Raw genomic sequence first — 19,671 nt, forward strand, 5'->3', positions numbered from 1 at the left:
TACCACGCTTGCCAACATGCGTTTTTCATTCAAAAATGCCTTGCGTCGCTTCGGTGAAATTGCGCGGGTCAGAGGATCGCGATGTCTTTTAACCCTTTCCAATCCAATTTGTATCCTGATTTTCCGAGGGGGGCTTACTCTTTTTCTGCCGTTATACAACGGCACTAACTGCTGGCTAAAGGTGACACGTTGGATAGGCTCCCACAGCAGAGAGGTTGGCAATATGCAGTAAGAGAACCCCGACGGACGTCTTCCAACATCAGGGCTGTACAGCCTTAAATCATAATGTCTTTAGACGTCAGACAGTGGGTTGGAAAGGGTTAGGCCGCCTGCAGACGAGCGGGTCGGACCCGGCGGCGAGAATTCTCGCCGCGAGACCCGACCCGAGCGCCTGCAGAGACGAGCGCGTACTCACCCGCGCCCGGTGGCCCCGGCTCTTTCATGTGCCGGCTGCCACGCAGCCGGCGCATGCGCAGACCGGAGCCGGCGGCCGCGTGAGTGACGTATCTGTGCGAGGCTCTGCGAGCCCCGCACAAAAATAGGACATGCCGCGGTTTGTTTGCCGCGCGAGATTTCGCGCGGCCAAACCGCGGCCGTCTGCGTAGGAGTGCGTATTGTAATGCACTCCTATGCAGGCTTTGAGCGGCGGAAATCCCGCGGGAAATCCCGCCACGGGATTTCCACCCGTTTGCAGGCGGCCTTAAGGTCCCATTGAAAACAAAGGATGAGTCATTCCGCAGGAATGCCAAAAGATAGTAAATGTTGCGATTTTCATCCTGTAAGGATAAAAAATCGCTAATATGAACAAGTCCATTGAAAAGAATGCAGTTCATATTGGTGCAAGTTTTGTGCATGTGAATAAGCCCTAAGACTGAGTATCTGCCTTGGACATGTGATATCACCCCGGGTGAAATTCCTTGGTGAGTAGAGCGTTATGGTTTCCATTCATTACCGGCAAGCAGAGATCTAAAAAATATGAAGGTATTCAAGTGTTAATTTTCGGAAGCAGTAAACAGTGTATTTGCAGGAAGCAGCCGATCACTTTAAGCAACAACGTCTAGCCAATCTAAGAATGTATAACTTCAGCATATAATGCTTCTTGCCCTTGAAATTGTCCCCTCTCCCCCAAAAATGATGCGGTAGAGCTATGAATGATGGGACATACCATCTGCGTAGTAAAACTCATCTAATAGCTGATTACATAATTCTTTCCGTAAAGCACCTGGTAGAAGGGAAGCATAAATTTTCCTTTGCATTATTACATCAGGCGGAGACGGCATACCAATTTCAGCTGCCAGACAGATTACGCTCGGAGACGACTTGTAAGGGGGAATTATCCAGAAACTTTAGGGACCACATTGTACTGTGCAGGAGGGGGGCGCATACATCCACCTATAGTTTTTGGAAGGCAATGCATTTGGTTTATTTTTTATTTATCTCCCATTCTGTATTTTTTTTTCAGGGCAAATAGACTTGGGTGTGAACGAACTGTGAAGGAGATTAATTAGGCTTGAAATATGCAAGTCTGCGTCCTTCATGAATGAATGTGATTACCCACCCTTGGATGTGTCTGACACGGAGTCAGTCACGGGACCGCTCTCTCAGCTGCAGTAAGCACTGGTGCCGAGCTGACAACTAATTATTTCATGTCCTGTCATCACTGTATTATGGGATCATCAGTATATTATCCGCTGGATCCTATGGGGTCCTATGGAAGATTGGGGAATTTAGAATGAATGACGGAGGTTTGATTTTATTTGTCACCTTTTTTTACTCCTTGGTTTATGGGGGAACTAGATTGGTGATGATGGCGCTTACAAGGACCTTCATGAATCCTTCCTATCATTATTGTTGAAGAAGTAAATAATTAATGCTTGGGGGTGCCGTTTGCAGAATGTGAAGGAGCAGCAGTAATTGGTGTTCTCATCCTATGCCAACAAATCACTATGTCTGTCCTTGTGATGTCAGCATGGTTAGCAGAAGCAGTGACGGACAGGAAGGAAGGGGAAAAGGGAAGTTCTCTACAAGTCAGGCCAAGTTTCAATATTGGCTCTCGAGCATTAGGGATTTACTAAATAAAGCAACAAAGTTGACTGCATTCATCCTGGACATGTCTGTGATACACTGAGCGTCTGTGCTGGGACGGGAACCGGGTTATGCATGCTAGTTGGAAGCTAAAATCCTAATGATCCGTTGGTGAGGTTTGTACTAGCCATTGGCCAAATTCATATACAACCTGCGCACGTGCAAAAAGCCAACAATGGCGCCCTATTCTTGTATCAGAAAAGTTACATACGTACTGAGTATTCTATGGACTGGATATATTGGAGTCTATGTCTCGCATAAGTTCAACATTGTTTCCATAGCACATTTCAATCCTGTCTACTTTGGCTACAAACCAGTGATTTCCAGTGCTGAAATCAGAAATGAGTCCTATAAGGGCTTCGACAGACAAATGTATGGACAAATACGCAAGCGGAGTGTATTTGCGCATGAACAAGGGTTATACTTCGGCTCACCCCCTTCGCCTTACTTTTCTTAACTTGCCATTGACTTTTATGGCAGCTTTCTGCAAAACAGGAAGGTCGGGCAAGTCCTATCTTTTCTCACGCGCAGAGTTACACGCTCATGACAACGAACCCATTGAAATGAACGGGTTCTATTCGCCACGTTTTGCGCCATGCTTTTCACACATGCACAAATAAGTTTGTCTGTGTAAGCCCTAAGAGTCGATGTTTTCCTACAAGTGCTGTGATTGTGTTCTATGTACAGTATGTGTGATGCCAGGCTTACATAGCTGTGTGCGCCGTGGAGTAGGCGTGATCCGGCCTATCACCGCGTATGGCAGCGATATTGTACTGCACATGACGGCGTATCTCATGCATACAGTCATCCTGTTTTTTTCCGTGTAAATTTCACACATTTTCTCTTTGCAATGTAGGCGGCGCTGATTACAGGCCATAGAGAATAGTGGGCTCTCTCGTGGCAAAATAGAACATGCTGTGTTCTTTTTTGCGCTTGCGTATCACGCAAATGAGAGCAGAACTGCATTAGGCAAGTATTACACATGCATTAATAGCATCAATCTAACGCTTGTGTGAGCTTGGCCTGAAGGTGACCTGCCATGTCCTCATGTCACGAGGCCGGCCAACTTTTTTTCTCCCCCATTCCCTCGTACGGGCTCTTGCTAGCTTTGGTGTAAATGTGTCACTGGGCAGTCCCTAGCACTCAGTGTTAATCATGCCTGGCATCACCCATTGACAATGAGCAGTGGGACCGCCCACCTGACACATTCACAGCTCTGGGAACTGAAACTAAGAGGAGTCTTTATAGGGGAACAGGAGGGAGTAGAGGGAAAAGAGACGTAGTTGGAGTCGTAAGGGCTGTGGGGGCAAAGCTATGCAGCTGGCCCTGCTGACATGACGGGCTCTGTAAAGCTTTATTTTTGTTTTTCTACAACACTATGGACAGTACTTATTACTATTGTGTCTTTCAATGCAGATTCCATTCATTTTTGACCCTTGGTTTTGCGATTTTTGCTTTTCACACCTAAATTGGTTATCTTGTACTATGTGAGTTTGTTAGTATCGCTGAATGTAACGGCTCTCTCATAGTAACATAGTATGTAAGGCCGAAAAAAGACATATGTTCAGCCTATTAGCCCCTCCACCCCCATCACCCACCCACAATGTTGATTTAGAGGTAGGCAAAAAAAACCCTCAACCACACAGGAGCGTATTTTGCAGTGCAGGAGCACGCAGCAAGTACACAATGACATATATTGACGTGTATGTGCGTGTAATATGCGCCATAATCTTTTTTGTGCATGCATTGTTTAAGAGGCACAATTGAACGTCAATGTGAGATTGGTACTGCGTATTACACATGCAAAAACAAGTACGCAGTAGGAAAGGCTCATGACAGAGCCCTTAGCATTTGGCTAGCCAGAGACGTGTGTCTTTGACTGGCACTGGACAATGCCCGAGTGTCTGGGGACGCCTCTACCTACAACACTCGGGAGGTAATTTATTCATAAATATTCACTAGCACCCAAAGTTCTAAGGAACAATATTCCAGAATAGTTTTTTCATGGATAAACCAATTATTTACTAAAGCTGACATATTAAAAAAGGTGTTCACCTTTGGATTGTCCATATATACAGGGAGTGGACAAAAATATGGAAACACCGTAGGAAATGCATGCCTTAAAATCGGTTTCTACATGATTTATAATCCCATGTAACTAAAATGGTGTTAATATGACACAGATGCTGCTGGGAACATCTACCCGAGCAACAAGGTTCCATTGGTCAGGGGTTTGAGCCACTCAGCTGCTGTTACCAGCTGGCTCCCAAAACCACCCAGAGCAGGGCAAGAGGTGAATTAAACACAAATATAGGGGAAAGCTTTCAGGCAAGCAGGCTAATAGTTAAAATCCCAAGCATTTCGTATGGTGTTTCTATATACATTTGGTAATGAAGAGTCAGTTGTGTGGTGCATGTATGCATGTTGTTTCCCATCTCTTGGCCACTCACCACATTGTCCTAATGTGAATACTCAGGGCTTTCTGTGGTCTAGCAAGACATATACAGTGCATGACTTCCTTGTTAAAATTAATGTTGATTTTGTTTGCTGTTATCGGCAGTATCCGTAAATATTCATACCACTTACCTGAATATTTTAATGGAACTCGGGGTCTCATAAGGACTGTCACTAGGCTATGATCATGCTACTGTCCTCCCCAATCCTTGTCTTGATGAATAACATCCCTCACATGATTGGAACTTTCTTCCTTTATAACTAATTTTATTTTTTGTGTCCGGTGGTAAATTCTTAGTTAATCATGAGTGGTAAGGGCCTATTTACACGGAAAGATGATCGCTCAAAAATCGCTCAAACAGCAGTTTAAATGACAGTTTTGATTGATCACTTTGCATAAGCTCTTAAGTAGCTAATTGGCTACTTAAGAGTTTATCACTGTGTAAATGAAGGCGGACGCTGTATGCAGAAGACAGCGGGAGCGTTGTCATCTGCATACAGCTGCTTTGCTCTCAGAGCTGTCAGCTGGTATCCTGCTGAGCTGATGGCTCCGAGAACAGCAGGAGCAGTGACAGCTACTTTGTTCTCGGAGCTATTGCTGAGAGCTCAGGGCGGGATACCAGCTGAAAGAATACTATCAGCTGGTATCCCACTGAGAAGGCTCATCACTGACTTTTAGCTTGCCAAAAGTTATCGATGAACGAATTGTGCATGAAATGTGCACATTTTGACACAACGATTATCGGCTTTTAAGTGAATTTTGAGCGATAATCGTGTCTAAATGGGCCTTAAGATATGGGAAATGAAGGCCTTCCCCTGCTCTTAACATAACACTGAGGTGGGCATGCTGATTTATTATAGTAATGGCCATTAAAACATTTAACATGTCAGCATATTTTTAGCTAGTGCAAGTCTACTTCTCATCCACAGAGGGTGGACAAAAATATGGAAACGCCATACGAAATGCATGCCTATAAGACATGTAGAGACCGATTTTAAGTGGAGGTAATACAACACAGAAGCTGTCAGCCAGAAGTGAACATCTGCCCGAGCAACAAGGTTCCATTGGTCAGGGGTTTGAGCCACTCAGCTGCTGTTACCAGCTGGTTCCCAAAACCACCCAGAGCAGGGCAAGAGGTGAAGCAAACACAAATTTGGCGGAAAGCTCTCAGCCAAGCGGGAAGCATAGTTCTATCTCTCTATCTCTCTCTCTATCTCTATCTCTCTCTCTCTCTCGTGGCAGATGGTAGAGTCCATAATAAAACATTTCCCGATCCGTGTAAGCTGCAGGTTTAATTGCATGAAATATCAGGGTTGAGATGTAAGATAATGTGTATGTGGTAGGTGTTAATATTATACTTGTGTGTTATATGCAGTTATTCTTCTGTTTTTATATTTTCTACCCAATTAACTATGAATCTTGAAACCTGCGAGTAGAGACGGAAGCTTTCCTCCTTCCTCCTGTAGTTTGCAGACAGCTGCTAATTGCTCTGTTGTGACAATCTGTAGCCTTCATTAGGTATTTTTAACTATATGAGTTATTTCTTGTAGGAACTTTGTATATTGGATGACACCGTGAGGGTGCATTTACACGGGCAATTTTTCCCGCACAGTTTCTGCGCATTGCGAGATGCACAGAAATCGCATGGAAAAGAGCCCATTGTTTTCAGCGGGTGCCATATATATGTGTGATTTGTCTCTTGCAGTACTGTGACAAGAAGCAATGTGGGACAAAAATTGCAGAACATCCTATTTTTGGGTGACTCTCTTGAAGAATTGCCCATTCTTCCCAATAGGACCCCTGCGTACCTGTCCTGCGTCTTCTGCAAGCTCTGCGGATGTGCCGGCCAGCAGTCTGTTGCGCATGCGCAGTAGGCGCCGGTGCTCAGCAATGACGCGTATTCCACAATACTTCCGCAGTGCTCACTGTAGAAGTGCGGTGTGACGGACGACTTCCATTGACTTCGATGGAAGACGGCTGTGCATAGCCCGCAAGGAATCGCAGCATGCTGCAATTTCATCTCCGCGAGCGGAAAATTGCAATCAATTTCCACTCATGGAGATGAAATGGCGTTTTGCCATTGAATGCTATGGGGCGTACCTGCTGCGGAGTCCAGAAGTGAACGCCCAGCACGGACACCACAATGCAAATCCGCCCATGTGCAGGAGGCCTAAGAGGCCCAGCAAGTGTTTCCCATTGTTGTCAATGTTAAACCTTGCATCACACTCGTGTGCACATCGCCGTGCGATGGGTTTTACTATCCCACTGAAGACAATGGGCGATACATTCTGAGGAACGCAAAAAGATAGGACATGCAGCGATTGCCCATGTAAAAGAATGGGGATCATATTGGCTCGAGATTTATGCATCTCACAATGCAGAAATCTTGAGCAAGATTCTTGGCCATGTGAAACCAAATTTAGACTGTGTTTGCGCACATTTTTGAGTTTCCGTGGTCATCCGCAATACAGGTACTTGCAGAACGCAGAGTCACCGTCTGGGCTCACAAGTGGAAACCGCTGTGGGGTCCTCATTCGTGTGAGCCCAGCCTTATATAGAGGGTGGTCCCTTCATAGTCAGTCCTCCTAAGGCCGCTCACTGAAGCCAATCAGACAACCCATTTATAAGGTATTAAAGGGCCAATTATACCATTCAAAACGTTATACCCCTGTGATCATAAAAGTACCATAAACACAAGACCTAGTTAGAATAACAATAAAGGGGTACAATCTTACATACTCTGTCATCAGCTGAAAGCCTTCTTGTTAACAATTTCCAGGTAGCAACCATTAGGGACTGTTTTACACTACAAGTTCAGGTTTGAGCAGCCCTGTTTGCTACAACCCAAGGCGCACCTGACAAGAAGATCTTTTATTCAGGCATACAATGTATGCTTATCAGGGTCCGCTGGGGCAATTCTTCATTTCTGAGCTGTCCCATGTCATCAGCGGCAACCCCTCCTCTCCACTCTTGAGTGACGTCTGACTACTTTTGACATCCTTAGCAGGAGACATCTGTCAAGCGTGGAGGCGCGAGGTTTGGGAGTGGTCGCAGCTAATAAAACCGGACACTTCAGAGATGCTAGAACACCCAGCGGACACTTAATATTTAATTAGCCTGCCGTATGTGACTAGAATAAAGGATCCTTTGCTCAGGTATGCTTGTATCCACAGAGAAAACATAGGGGTTAGTTGATCTTGTTTTCCAAGCACCTTGTTCATGGTGTTAAGCTTTTCTGGGGGTCAAATCTGCTGCCTGATTCCCCTATATAGATGTTTATATTTTATTTTCTCCTTTTTTATATGTCAGTTTTCCCTTTTTGCATTGGTGAAGATTAGGTGTTCGTAGGGTAGCATCGTCTATCTTGTTTAGTGAATTATATAGGGGAAGGAGATAATATCGGACAAGCATGCTCTTCCACGAATCTGTCCGTAGATACTTCACTTAGCTGATGCGGCCCAGATGTTCACACAAATGTTTTACGGTCTTGTTTTTCAATCAACTTTGTTAGCATTTTACTAGATGTTCTTTCAAACTTCGTTTTCTATTATGTCAACTGTTTCCATATATGTCTATGGTGGAAGAAAAGCAAAAGAAGCCAAGTTCTGAGAATTAGAGTGGTTTTACATCTGCACTGGGGAGGTGAAACCACTCTAATCCGTTCGGAGAGCAGGAAAGGGAAATCCCCGCGGCAAACGGTTCTATCTCCGCACAGAACCAAACAGCCCCGGACGGACCTACTGCCTACAATAGGGTCCACCCGCTTTCCGCCTAGCTACCCGGCTTTTAGTTGGAAGAAGCGCTTTTTCTTTGGGTATTTGCAGCCTGGCCGATGGTTCCAATGCACATTTAACACGACCATTTCCCTTATTTGCATATTACCCAGAGGAGCATGAATGGCATTATAAGTCTTTTCACTCACTTACCTTCTAGGTGCTTTCTCCACGTCACAGGCCTCTCACTAGCCAAGCCAGAAACCTTCTGCACACTGATGAGGGGCAAACACCCTGAAACAGCTGTCTGTGTATGGAATCTGGCTTGACTTTCAATTCCCAGTCATTTTTACAAGGCTTATATAAAGAGTCTAACATTGACTTGCAGGAATGCTGCCTTCCAATAGGTGGCACTGTGGAGGTATTGTTTCATCTCCTTAATTGTTTTGTAGGAATGGCTGGGAAGAAATATGATTTAACTATTGTTACCTTTGAGTTCTATCTCACATTTTTCTGGATCAGTTCAGCATGTGATCGGTTAAATGGTTACTGCTATAAAGAACTCCATTGGTCACCAATCTTTCTTAAAGTATTTTTTTGCTAGTAATTTCCTAATAATTTATACTGTACTTGCAATAGTAAATATGTTCTGTAGTGTTGTGAGCTAAAATCTGTAGAATTTCTACATCTGCAAAAAAAGTGAATCTTTTTGGTATTACCTGGATTTCTGCATTGATTATTAATAAAATGTGGTCTTCTTATTATCTAAGTTACAATTATAGACAAACACAATCTAGCTAAACTAGTAACACCCATTGTACTGTTCATGTCTTTTTTTTTTTAGTACATTGAGAAAAGATCCACACTGCATGAAGAATTAGTAAGTGAACCTTTACATTTAATAACCTATAGATCCCTCTTTATCAGCAATTGATTCCACAAAACTTTTTCCCCTTTAGCAACAAATACGATTCACTCAACATTGAGGAGGAATCTTGCACCCTGCAAGTGTTTCAGTTCATCAGTATTTCTGGGATGCCTTACATCCATGGCATTCTTCAGGTCATACCACAGGATCTTGATAGGGTTAAAGTCAGGACTGTAACTTGGCCATTCGAAAGCACAAATCGTTTTCAACCATCCTTTAGTTGATTTATCTGTGTGCTTTGGGTCATTATCCTGTTGCATCACCCATTGTCTCTTCCGCTTGAGGAATTCATTGTTCCCTCAGTGAATGCAAGGTGTCCAAGCCCCAAGGCAGCAACGCAGCACCAAATCAGGATGATCCCTCCACCATGCTTCAGTTTTGGTGTTGGTGTGCAATGTTAATTTTCCCTCCAAGTATAGCATTGTGCATGTCTGCTAAAAAGTTCCACTTTTGTCCCATCTGTATATAGAACATTTTCTGAGAAGCATTGTGGAACATCCAGGTAGTCTTGGGCACACTTGAGACAATCTGTGTTCTTTGGACGGCATCAGCTTCCTTTATTATGTCTGTCGATGAACACCAGTATTATCCAGTGACTTCCTAAAATTGGATGCCCTAACAGAGGTTCTTGCAGTTTGCAGTCTTTTGCTGTTACTTTGTATTCTTTCTCAAGTCTTGGCTTTTTGTGTTCTTGGAGTCGTGTTAACAGGACACCCACTCCTAGGGAAAGTAGTATCCATTTGTAGATAATTTGACTTAGCCTGAATTGATATACACCTTGGTCTTTAGTACTGCTTTGGTAGCCTTCTCCAGCTTTATGAGCCTCTTTAACACGTCTTCTGAAAGTTTGTTTGCATAGTGGCTGCTCGGTTTTGCGTACTGTGCTACCCTGTTTCCGTAACTCTAACTCATTTCAGTGGGAGTTGTGGAAATGGAGTAAAACTGCTGCCTCAGCTGTTTCTGTAATCCGTGGTGGTGGTGGGGGTCCAATCAAAGATGCGAGTATTCCCATCTCGGCCCTGAAAGACAAGAGATGGGAACACCACTTTAAGTGAATGTGTGCAGTATCAACATAGATGATCAAATATAGGGTCTTTGAGTTTTGGTAAAGGAAACAGCTTAGGAGTGAACTTATTACTATGTACAAATATATGAATGACCTTCTTCTAATGTGCTGTTATAACTAGGCATGGAATTATGACATGGGGGCATCCTCTATGGATGGAGGGAAGAAGGTTTTATTCTCCTCATAGACCTTGCTTTAAGAGCAGAGACTAGAGGACTCCATCACCCCATGTTGTGATTTATTGAACAAGTTCAACAGGGGCCAGGAAGCTTTTTTTCAAGAAGTCTTGCAAGATTTCTTGGGATGTTCTCATATGCTTTTAACATTTGGAACTAAAAAAAGATTTTTTTTTATGACTGTTGGACTCTGCCATCTTTTTTTAACCTCTTCGTACCTAAGCCTGTCTGCACCTCAATAATCAACTAATTTTTCAGTTTTTTTTTTCCATCATCGCATTCCAGGAGGCATACTTTTTACATTTTTCTGTTCACATAGCCGTATAAGGGCTTGTCTTTTGCAGGGCGGATCGGGGGAAATAAATTCTGCCATTTTTTATTTTTATTTTTTTTTATGGTATAAAATATGCAGAGTAAATAATGTGATAACATTACTCTCTGGGTCAGCATGATTCCGGCAATACAAAGTTTATACATTTTGTTTTTTTATGTTTTGCTATTTTTGTACACAAAGAAACACTTTTTTAAAAAAGATTTGCTTTGTGTCGCCCCCATTCCAAGAGCCATAGCATTTTTATTTTTCCATTGACGGATCTCAATCAGGGCTTGTTTTCTGCAGCATCAACTCTAGTCTTTATTTATCCAATGTGTGGGAACATAAAATATTTTGATCACTTTTTATTTCATTTTTTTCTAGAGACAAGAATAATAAAAGCTGCAATTCTGGCATGTTTTATTTTATTATTTTTAGTGGTCAGTACGATTAAATCAATACCAAATTTGCAACTTTTTAACTCTTTTTTAATGATTTTTTTTTAATCACTGCATTCATAGACCCCTTACATTTTATTTTTTTGTAAATGGCACTGTGTGAGGGGATTTTTGCAGGATGGATTGTAATCATTTATTGATCCATACAACTTTTTGATCGCTTTCTGTTCCGTTTTATGTAACCACAAGAAATACTACCCATTGATTTCAATGGGTTAATACTCAAAATGCGTGTGCAGAAAAAATAGGTCCTGTTCTATTTTTCTGCATTAGACACAGCAGAACTACCATAGACGTCTATGACAGGTGCGAAAGGGGAAGGGTGTGAGACTGCGCAAAATGCAGGAAAAGGAAGACTGCTGGATTCTATTAGGCTTAAATCGCCATTAAATTCCATGAAAAACGTGTATCACGCATGCATGTGAACTGGCCTTGCACTGCGGCGAGCGTATTTGTGCAAGCGCTCATGTGACGGCGCCCTTAAACTGTATTCATGTGGACGATATATCTGTGTGAACTCGGTCTGCGTCCATGACGGATTGAACTCGCACAGAACATGAACTCATTGCTTTGAATGGCTTCACATGAGCAATTTTTCACTCAGACCGATGGTCCAAGTTTGAAAAGTTGCCGTATGTTCTACTTTCATGTGGGTCTTACATGAGAATGGGACATGTAATATGCAAGCAGACGGGTGTCCGTGTACTGTGCAATGCGAGTTTCGCCCAAGAATCTTGGGCTGTTGGAGTTCGAACAAAAGCCGCAGGAATTGTGCCTGTATGTTGAACACTAAAATGATCACCTCGCTTATGGTGTATCGTCTGCATAGAGGCACAAAAACTTGAATGTGCTCTCCTCTGTAGCCGATGCCATTTGTGTTGTCACTGAAATGTGGGGTCAAGCATTATTAATATACAGTTAACAGATGGCCACGTTGCTGATTTACCACTCTAGGTCAAGATTAAAGCCGGAAGGAAAGAAGTCTGCTCTTCCAAATGTCAATGACATTAAATTAGGGGAGGATTTCAGAACGTACAGATGTAGCAGTGCTGAGTTTCACTGAAATGTATATTCATGCCTTACATTAGAATCGGGACGTACAACATATACTCTAACAGGTAATTGACAACTAATCGTCCTTTCACATGGGACAGAATAGAACACACCGCATGATGTGGAATTGAAAATTGCTTGAAACCTGCCTGCAATTCTGCATCAAAATCGGCAATTAGATCTTCAGATTTTGGTGTGGAGTTCCGCAGTTGCGGATTTGGCTGCGTCCCGCGGCGTAATTCCGTCCCGTGTGAAAGGTCCCTAAAGGTTTCTGGTCTGGTATGTCTGCAATTTTCTCCACGTTACATGCTTGCTGGTGAACCTCAGATGAGGAAGTCGACTGATTAAAAAATGTGTAGGCAGTATAGCATGCCCAGCAGTTACACAGTGATTGCTGGCAAGGTGCCACTCGTTTCCCAGACTGTATTAGAACTGTGGAATAATAGCTGGTGGTGTGAAATAATGAATGCAAACTAATGATCCTGATGCAGTATAAATCTATCCAGGCTTACTGTGCACTATGTCATCTAAATAGTTAATGCGCCACAAATCTTCTAAATAAATATACGTAATGAAAAAGGATTGAACGCTTACAGATATAGCAGGGCGCCTGTTTTTGGCAAGACGTTTGCAGTTCTTACAATGATGTGAACGCAGCTTTGGGTTTTTACATGGGACTGCAAGTAGACTCACAAACTAGATTTTTTTAATATTGGAGTTTAGCCCATTCCTGCTGTATTCACTTTATTGAATGTTAATGATCGTTACAGCAATACATCGCCGATGCGGTCGTGTATATGTGTACATGGTGGCCTGCGAAGGCTTCCATTCAGATGTTTTACAGCAGGAGAGTTAATGCGGTAAATGGCGCCAATGAAAGTACATTGATTTTCGTTCTTCAACTCACACTTGTGTATATTCATTGCGTATGTTACGCACGTAAAAAAAGAACAGAGCACGTTCCATTATACAGAGTATTACGAGTATTAAGAGTCCTATTGTTTTCTATGGGTGTATTTGCAATTACATTTCGTAGGTGCGTTGTTTTTTTCGCATGTTGCTATGAGACATGAGAGGGAGAGCCAGTGCAGGACAGCCTGCATAAAATATGCTGTACATGCGCAGGTAAAAACATGACAATACGCAGGGACACATAGTTTCATACGCCAGTAGAATGCTGCAATTTATTATGATACGGTCGTGTAAGCTCGGCCTAAGCCTGAGGCCTCAGACCCACAGCTGGGTGCGATTTCGACTACGAAATCTCCCAGCGAAATCAGACCCCGTGCCCCCCCAGAGACCCTATACTCACCTGCCCTGATCTGCCGCGAGTGCTTTGGCTGGCGAGTCGGCGCACATTGATTGAAATGGAAGCCGTCTGTGCGATTTTCCGCCCAAAATAGAACATGCTGCGATTCTCCCCCATGAGCGGAAAATCGCAGTTGATTTCCGCTCATGGGCAGGGGAGAATTGTTTAATATGGCATGTCTATGGACCGACATTGTTGCGGAATTCACGGCGGGTGCCTGACCGCGAATTCCGCAGCGATAATTCGTCCGTGGGCATCTGGCCTTAGGCAGGTTACTGCTTACATTTCCTAAGGATCTCTGAGAAATAAGAGCTGAAATCTGATTGGTTGCTATTTGCCGCCCCATTTTTAAAAAAAAGTTTTGCTAATTCTTAACGACAGTTTGGGGTCTTTTCATGGTAACAATTCTTCCCCCCCCTTCCCCCCCAAGAACCCATTGTGAAAGATTTTCCGGCATTCTCAAGACTCTATCCCTATGTCCAATCCAGTTTTGGTGCCAAATCTATGGCATTCACCCAGAGCTGTAATGCGGCAGTATGAATGCAGCCTTTGTGTGTTTTGCCTTCTTAATTTTGTCAACTAGGCTAACATCTGAGTCAATCTCAGATTACTGTGAACTTCTACTTAAGACCAACTTTTCACAGAGCTCAACACAGAAAGGGACAAGTAAAGAGGTTTGGTAGCGCATAAACCATGCATTCCTCCATCGGAGAGTTACACTGAAGGTGCCTTCGTTATATAGTAAAGGCCCATTCAGACTGCCGTAGGCACAACTACACTCGGCGGCACGGAGCTTAGATGCGCCTGAACGAGGGGAACCCCTTCGCTCGCAGTTCAAATTCCACACCAGAGCACAGGAGTTTGAAAGTTCCCGTAGGAAGATAGGTGCCGCCCAATCTTCCCCGCACGCGGTTTAACTAATTGTAAGTTGTGGGGTAAAAGTTTACAGAAAAAGTTGTCAGATTAAGGGCGCCCACCCACTGGCGTTTGCGATTTTCGTGCGTGAAAAACGCCGCGTTTTCCCCGCGTTTTTCGCGGCGGTTTTTGCTGCGTTTTCGCGGCGTTTTCGCGGCTTTTCCATTGACTTTCATGGGTGCATTAGGAGAAAAATAAGGACACATATGCAACTGACAGTTCCTATGTTAAAAAACGCAACGCAACGCAAAACGCCAGTGGACAGGAACACATGTTATCTCTATGCCTGTGCAGGAAAAACGCAAAACGCAAACGCAGGTAAAAAAACGCCAGTGGGTGGGCGCCCTAAAACTTGGATTCCACAGTGAGGGTCCTCTTAGACGAGCTGATTCTTGTTTAAATGAGCCAGTGACGTCACAGCTGCCTCGATCGCTCTGGTGCCGACTGTTTAGACAGACATATTGTTGGTTTGTTCAAACAAGAACCGTTCAGTCATTCACATTCGCTGTATAAGTGAATGAGAGGGACTGAACAATTGCTGTTCAAGCGGAGCAATAAGCCAACGAGCCAATGATAATTTTTATGCCTGCATAAAATGAACAATGAGCGAAAAGTGAACAGTTCTCGTTCAGTCGGTGGCTACATTTAGACCAAACGATTATTCTTCACTTTTGCTCATTTGAACAATTTTTTTTAATGATTATCAGCCCATTTGAGCACCCTAATCTTAGCATTTGGCCGGCCTTGAGTCTTCACTGTTTCTCATGATGGAAAAAGTTTGAGGACAGTTGTAAGAATTCTGACATACTATAGTTGTGGCTTTTTTTTTAACTTGATATGGAATCTTTCTTGCACTCCGGTCCCTCACATACCTGGACAATCCTGCCCCTCCTTCAGCGGCTGCTCTTGTCCTTCCGGCCTCGCTCTCACTTATGTAATGCTGACGTTGCGACTGGCCACATGTGACCGTTGCAGCCAATCAGCGGAGACCGCTCCTTTCAGTTGCTAAATTTTAAAATTCCCCAGACAACCCCTTAACATCACAGGAAATACCAAATTGGCTGAGGTTACTGGGATTTAAAGAAGTTGCTGCAATAACATCCCTTCTCTGACATCACTCTGCACCTACTGGATGAAGCAGTTTCTTGTTCTGCCCTCCTGCCATGTGCCCTTAGTGGCAGCACTGAGGGCTCTCCATTTCATTGGATGTGCAGCGGGCATGCAACGGGTTTGGTGTGCAGAGTCGACCAATAACTGAGGAGTTCTTAGTGAAGGAGATATTGTTTTGACTACTTCTGCCGTACAGCCCAGTAACATGCATCCATGCACTTGTTCAAAAACTAGTGTACAGGGCATCTTAGAGATTTGCACTTGGGAGACCAGAGTGATCTAATTATGGGTGGTTTCACAACTGTGCCCGGCGATTCCGGTTTTCTGCTCTGTTCGGGTAGCGGGAAGGGGGAATGCCTCTAGCCGAACAGCTCTGTCTCTGGATGGAACCAAACATCTCTGGGTAGATCCCTTTGACTATAATGGGGTCCGTCCACTTTCTGCCCAGCTGCCTGGTCTTGGGACAGAAGAAAAAGCGCTGCATGCAGTGTTTTCTCTTCCGGTATTTTCAGCCACATCTGCGACAAAACCTGTGGACGGAGGTTCCAATGCAGATGTGAAACCGGCCTAATAGCGCTGACTTGCATCGTGGCTGAAGTAGCTCCATATTATTCATTATGAAATTTTGCCTGGAGTTTCATTTCGGGGTGGCACATGGGTGACGGTAATGTCTCCGCGGAGCCCTAGCCGAACGCACGGGGAAACAGCAAGGAAATCTGTTCTTGGCAGCATCTAAAAAAAAAACAGAACAAAACCCATCAAAAACTGCCCTGGTCTTTCCTGCGTGTAGTAACCTGGATGTAATACATGTATTTCTCCTAGGCATAGTTATACCATGCCTATTATATACTGCGTTAACTGATGCCTACTGTAAAATGCCTTGCTAAACACCATCTCGCTGTGGCAGGTTACTATAGCAACTGCTGAATATTCTATTTATAAGCAAAAGTTACATTATTGTTTACCTGTCTGGAAGCGTACCGGCCAGTAAAACGTGAACGGTTAATTTACAGGCCAGTCATGCCATATGTATATCACAAGGCAGGTATAGCTTAGAAGTGTGAGCATGCAAATACCCGAAGACGAGGGAAGACCCGCGCCGGCTCTTCAGGCTGGAGGATGTGGGTCCATGCTGATGGGCAACTTCACAGTAATGTACTCCTTGGTATTATACAATGGTCCGAACAGGGAGATTTAACAACCCAGTGGCAGACGCGTGCGCTGGGGTAGTGGAAGATCCGACTTTTGCCCATATAAATTTATTTCAGGGGTCATGATAGATATCTCAGTTAGGCGATATTATATAACGGCCTTTAGGCCAGCTCTGATATGTTTTAGGCAGCTTTTACATGGACGAGAAAATCGGGCGTAGTCTTGCATGAATATGAACCCCAATCTTTTGAATGAGTTCATACACGAATACATGAGCATTTATTTTTCCTAGAACTTATTAGATGGTCTTTCCTTAGGATAAGCCGCCGTCATCACCTGGCTGATTGAAGAAGCTGAAGTGCCAGGGTAGCGCAGTGGCTGTGCCTGGTACTGCAGCTCACTCCCATTCACTTGAATCAGACTATTCTGCAGAGAGCTGCAATACCAGGTACAGCCAGTACTAGATGTGACGGAACCCCTTTTATCGGCTTTTATTGATGGCTTATCCTAAAGATAAATGAACAATATTAAAGTCACAGAAAACCCTTTAACTGCCTTGACCTGTGGCTTAATTTAATATTCAATATGTAGACAGTTCTATTAAGGTGTAAAGGCCCATTTACATGGAGCGATGATCGCTCAAAGATCGCTCAAACCACAGTTTGAGTGACCACTTTGAGTGATCATTTTGCATAAGCTACTCAGCTACTTAAGAGCAATTAAGTATGCAAATGAAGCCTTTAGCTTTGTTATCCGGGGGGAAACAATGCTACCAGCACTACCCGCGGAGGACTCCTGATAAGGCTGACTGACGATTTTTAGGTTGACCTGAATTTAACCCCTTAGTGACCAAGCCTGTTTGCGCCTTAATGACCAGGCCAAATTTTGCAAATCTGACATGTGTCACTTTAACATGGAAAAACACCAGAAAGGTTTTGCATATCCAAGCGATTCTGACATTGTTTTTTCGCCACATGTTGTGCTTCATTTAGGCGGAAAAAATAGACCGATAGAAATTGTGTTTATTTATTAAAAGCGCCAAAATTGGGAAAATTTTGAAAAAATCGTCATTTTTTCACATTTCCAACTGCAATATCTTAAATATGTGCAAACATAATATAGAAATTTTTGCTAAGATTTATATTTCCACCCGTTTACTTTATTTTGGGCGCACATTGGAAAAACTTTCGTTTTTTTTTAACTATTTAGGAGACGTACAAATTTAACATTACTTTTTAGCATTTTGAGGAACACTTTGTTTTCCTATACCAAGCCGAGATTGGAAAGGCTCATGAGTGTCAGAATAATAGATACCCCCCCAAATGACCTCATTTTAAAAACTACACCCCTTAATGTATTCACTGAGGGGTGTCATGAGTATTTTGACCCCACAGTTTTTTTTCAGGAATTAATTCAATTTAGAGGAGAAAAAGTAAAATTTCATATTTTTGCAAATCTGTCATTTTAAAGACATATTTTTTTCCTATAGTTTACATGAAAATCAGGATTTACACCCCAAAATGGATACCCCTATTTCTCCCGTGTTCAGAAATATACCCATTGTGGCCCTATTGTTATATCTGAGTCCACAACGGGGCCCAAAATGAAAGGAGTAGTCAGTGTCTTTCAAAACAGAAATTTTGCTTGAAGTCCTTTTAGGCCCCATAGCACACATGTAGAGTTCTTGAGCGCCCAAAACCATAGAAAACCCCCACAAATGACCCCATTTTGAAAACTAGACCCCTTAAGGAATTTATCTAGGGGTGTACTGCGCATTTTGACCCCACAGTTTTTGAATGAATTCAAACCAAGCAAAAGTAAAAAATTGTGATTTTCGTTTTTTCGGCAATTCTGTCATTTTAAAAACAGCTTTTTTTGTACAGCACACATATGAAGGAAGACTTGCACCCAAAAATGGATACCCCTGTTTGTCCCGTGTTCAGAGACATACCCATTGTGGCCCTAATCTTATGTCTGGATACACAACGGAGCCCAAAATGAAAGAAGCGACCAGTGGCTTTCGGAACACAAATTTTGCTTGAAGTCCTTTTAGGCCCCATTGCCCACTTGTAGAGTTCTTGAGCGCCAAAACCATAGAGAACCCCCACAAATGACCCCATTTTGAAAACTAGACTCCTTAACGAATTTATCTAGGGGTGTACTGCGCATTTTGACCCCACAGTTTTTGAATAAATTCAAGCAAAGCAAAAGGAAAAAAATTGGATTTTTGTTTTTTTGGCAATTCTGTCATTTTAAAAACAGCTTTTTTTGTACAGCACACATATGAAGGAAGACTTACACCCCAAAATGGATACCCCTGTTTGTGCTGTTTTCAGAAATATACCCATTATGGCCCTAATCTTATGTCCACATGCACAACGGGGCCCAAAATAAAAGGAGTAATCGGTGGCTTTCAGAACATAGATTTTGCTTGAAGTCCTTTTAGGCCCCATTGCCCACTTGTAGAGTTCTTGAGCGCCCAAAACCATATAGAACCCCCACAAATGACCCCATTTTGAAAACTAGACCCCTTAACGAATTTATCTAGGGATGTACTGCATATTTTGACCCCACAGTTTTTGAATAAATTTAAGCACAGCAAAAGGAAAAAAATAGGATTTTCATTTTTTGGGCTATTGTGTCAATTAAAAAACAGTTTTTTTTGTACAGCACACATATAAATGAAGGCTTTCACCCCAAAATGGATACCCCTGTTTGTCCCGTGTTCAGAAACATACCCATTGTGGCCCTAATAGACTTACAGGACCCATGGCTAGGCCTACAATGAAAGGAATACCCGTTGGATTTCAGGGTACCACTGAATAAATTTCAGGCCCCATTGCCCACTTATAGAGCCATTGAGCGGCCAAAACTATAAAGAACCCCCTCAAATGACCCCATTTTGAAAACTAGACCCCTTAACGAATTCATCTAGGGG

The 19,671-nt window shown here is 43.1% G+C and overlaps 1 protein-coding gene across 4 annotated transcripts in view; it reads left to right on the forward strand.

Annotated features, from left to right (window-relative positions):
- CXXC4 (CXXC finger protein 4) overlaps positions 1 to 19,671 on the forward strand; it is a 133,340-nt gene that overhangs the window by 11,498 nt on the left and 102,171 nt on the right. For 2 of the 4 annotated variants that reach the window (XM_066573923.1, XM_066573924.1), the window contains exon 3: positions 9,098 to 9,133. The exons of the other annotated variants lie outside the window; for them this stretch is intronic. In XM_066573923.1, coding sequence (XP_066430020.1) covers positions 9,098 to 9,133 — 36 coding nt within the window. The remainder of the gene's footprint in view (positions 1 to 9,097; positions 9,134 to 19,671) is intronic. 4 annotated transcript variants of the gene reach the window in all.

This window comes from Eleutherodactylus coqui, chromosome 7, assembly GCF_035609145.1.
Source record: "Eleutherodactylus coqui strain aEleCoq1 chromosome 7, aEleCoq1.hap1, whole genome shotgun sequence".
Lineage (NCBI taxonomy): Eukaryota > Metazoa > Chordata > Amphibia > Anura > Eleutherodactylidae > Eleutherodactylus > Eleutherodactylus coqui.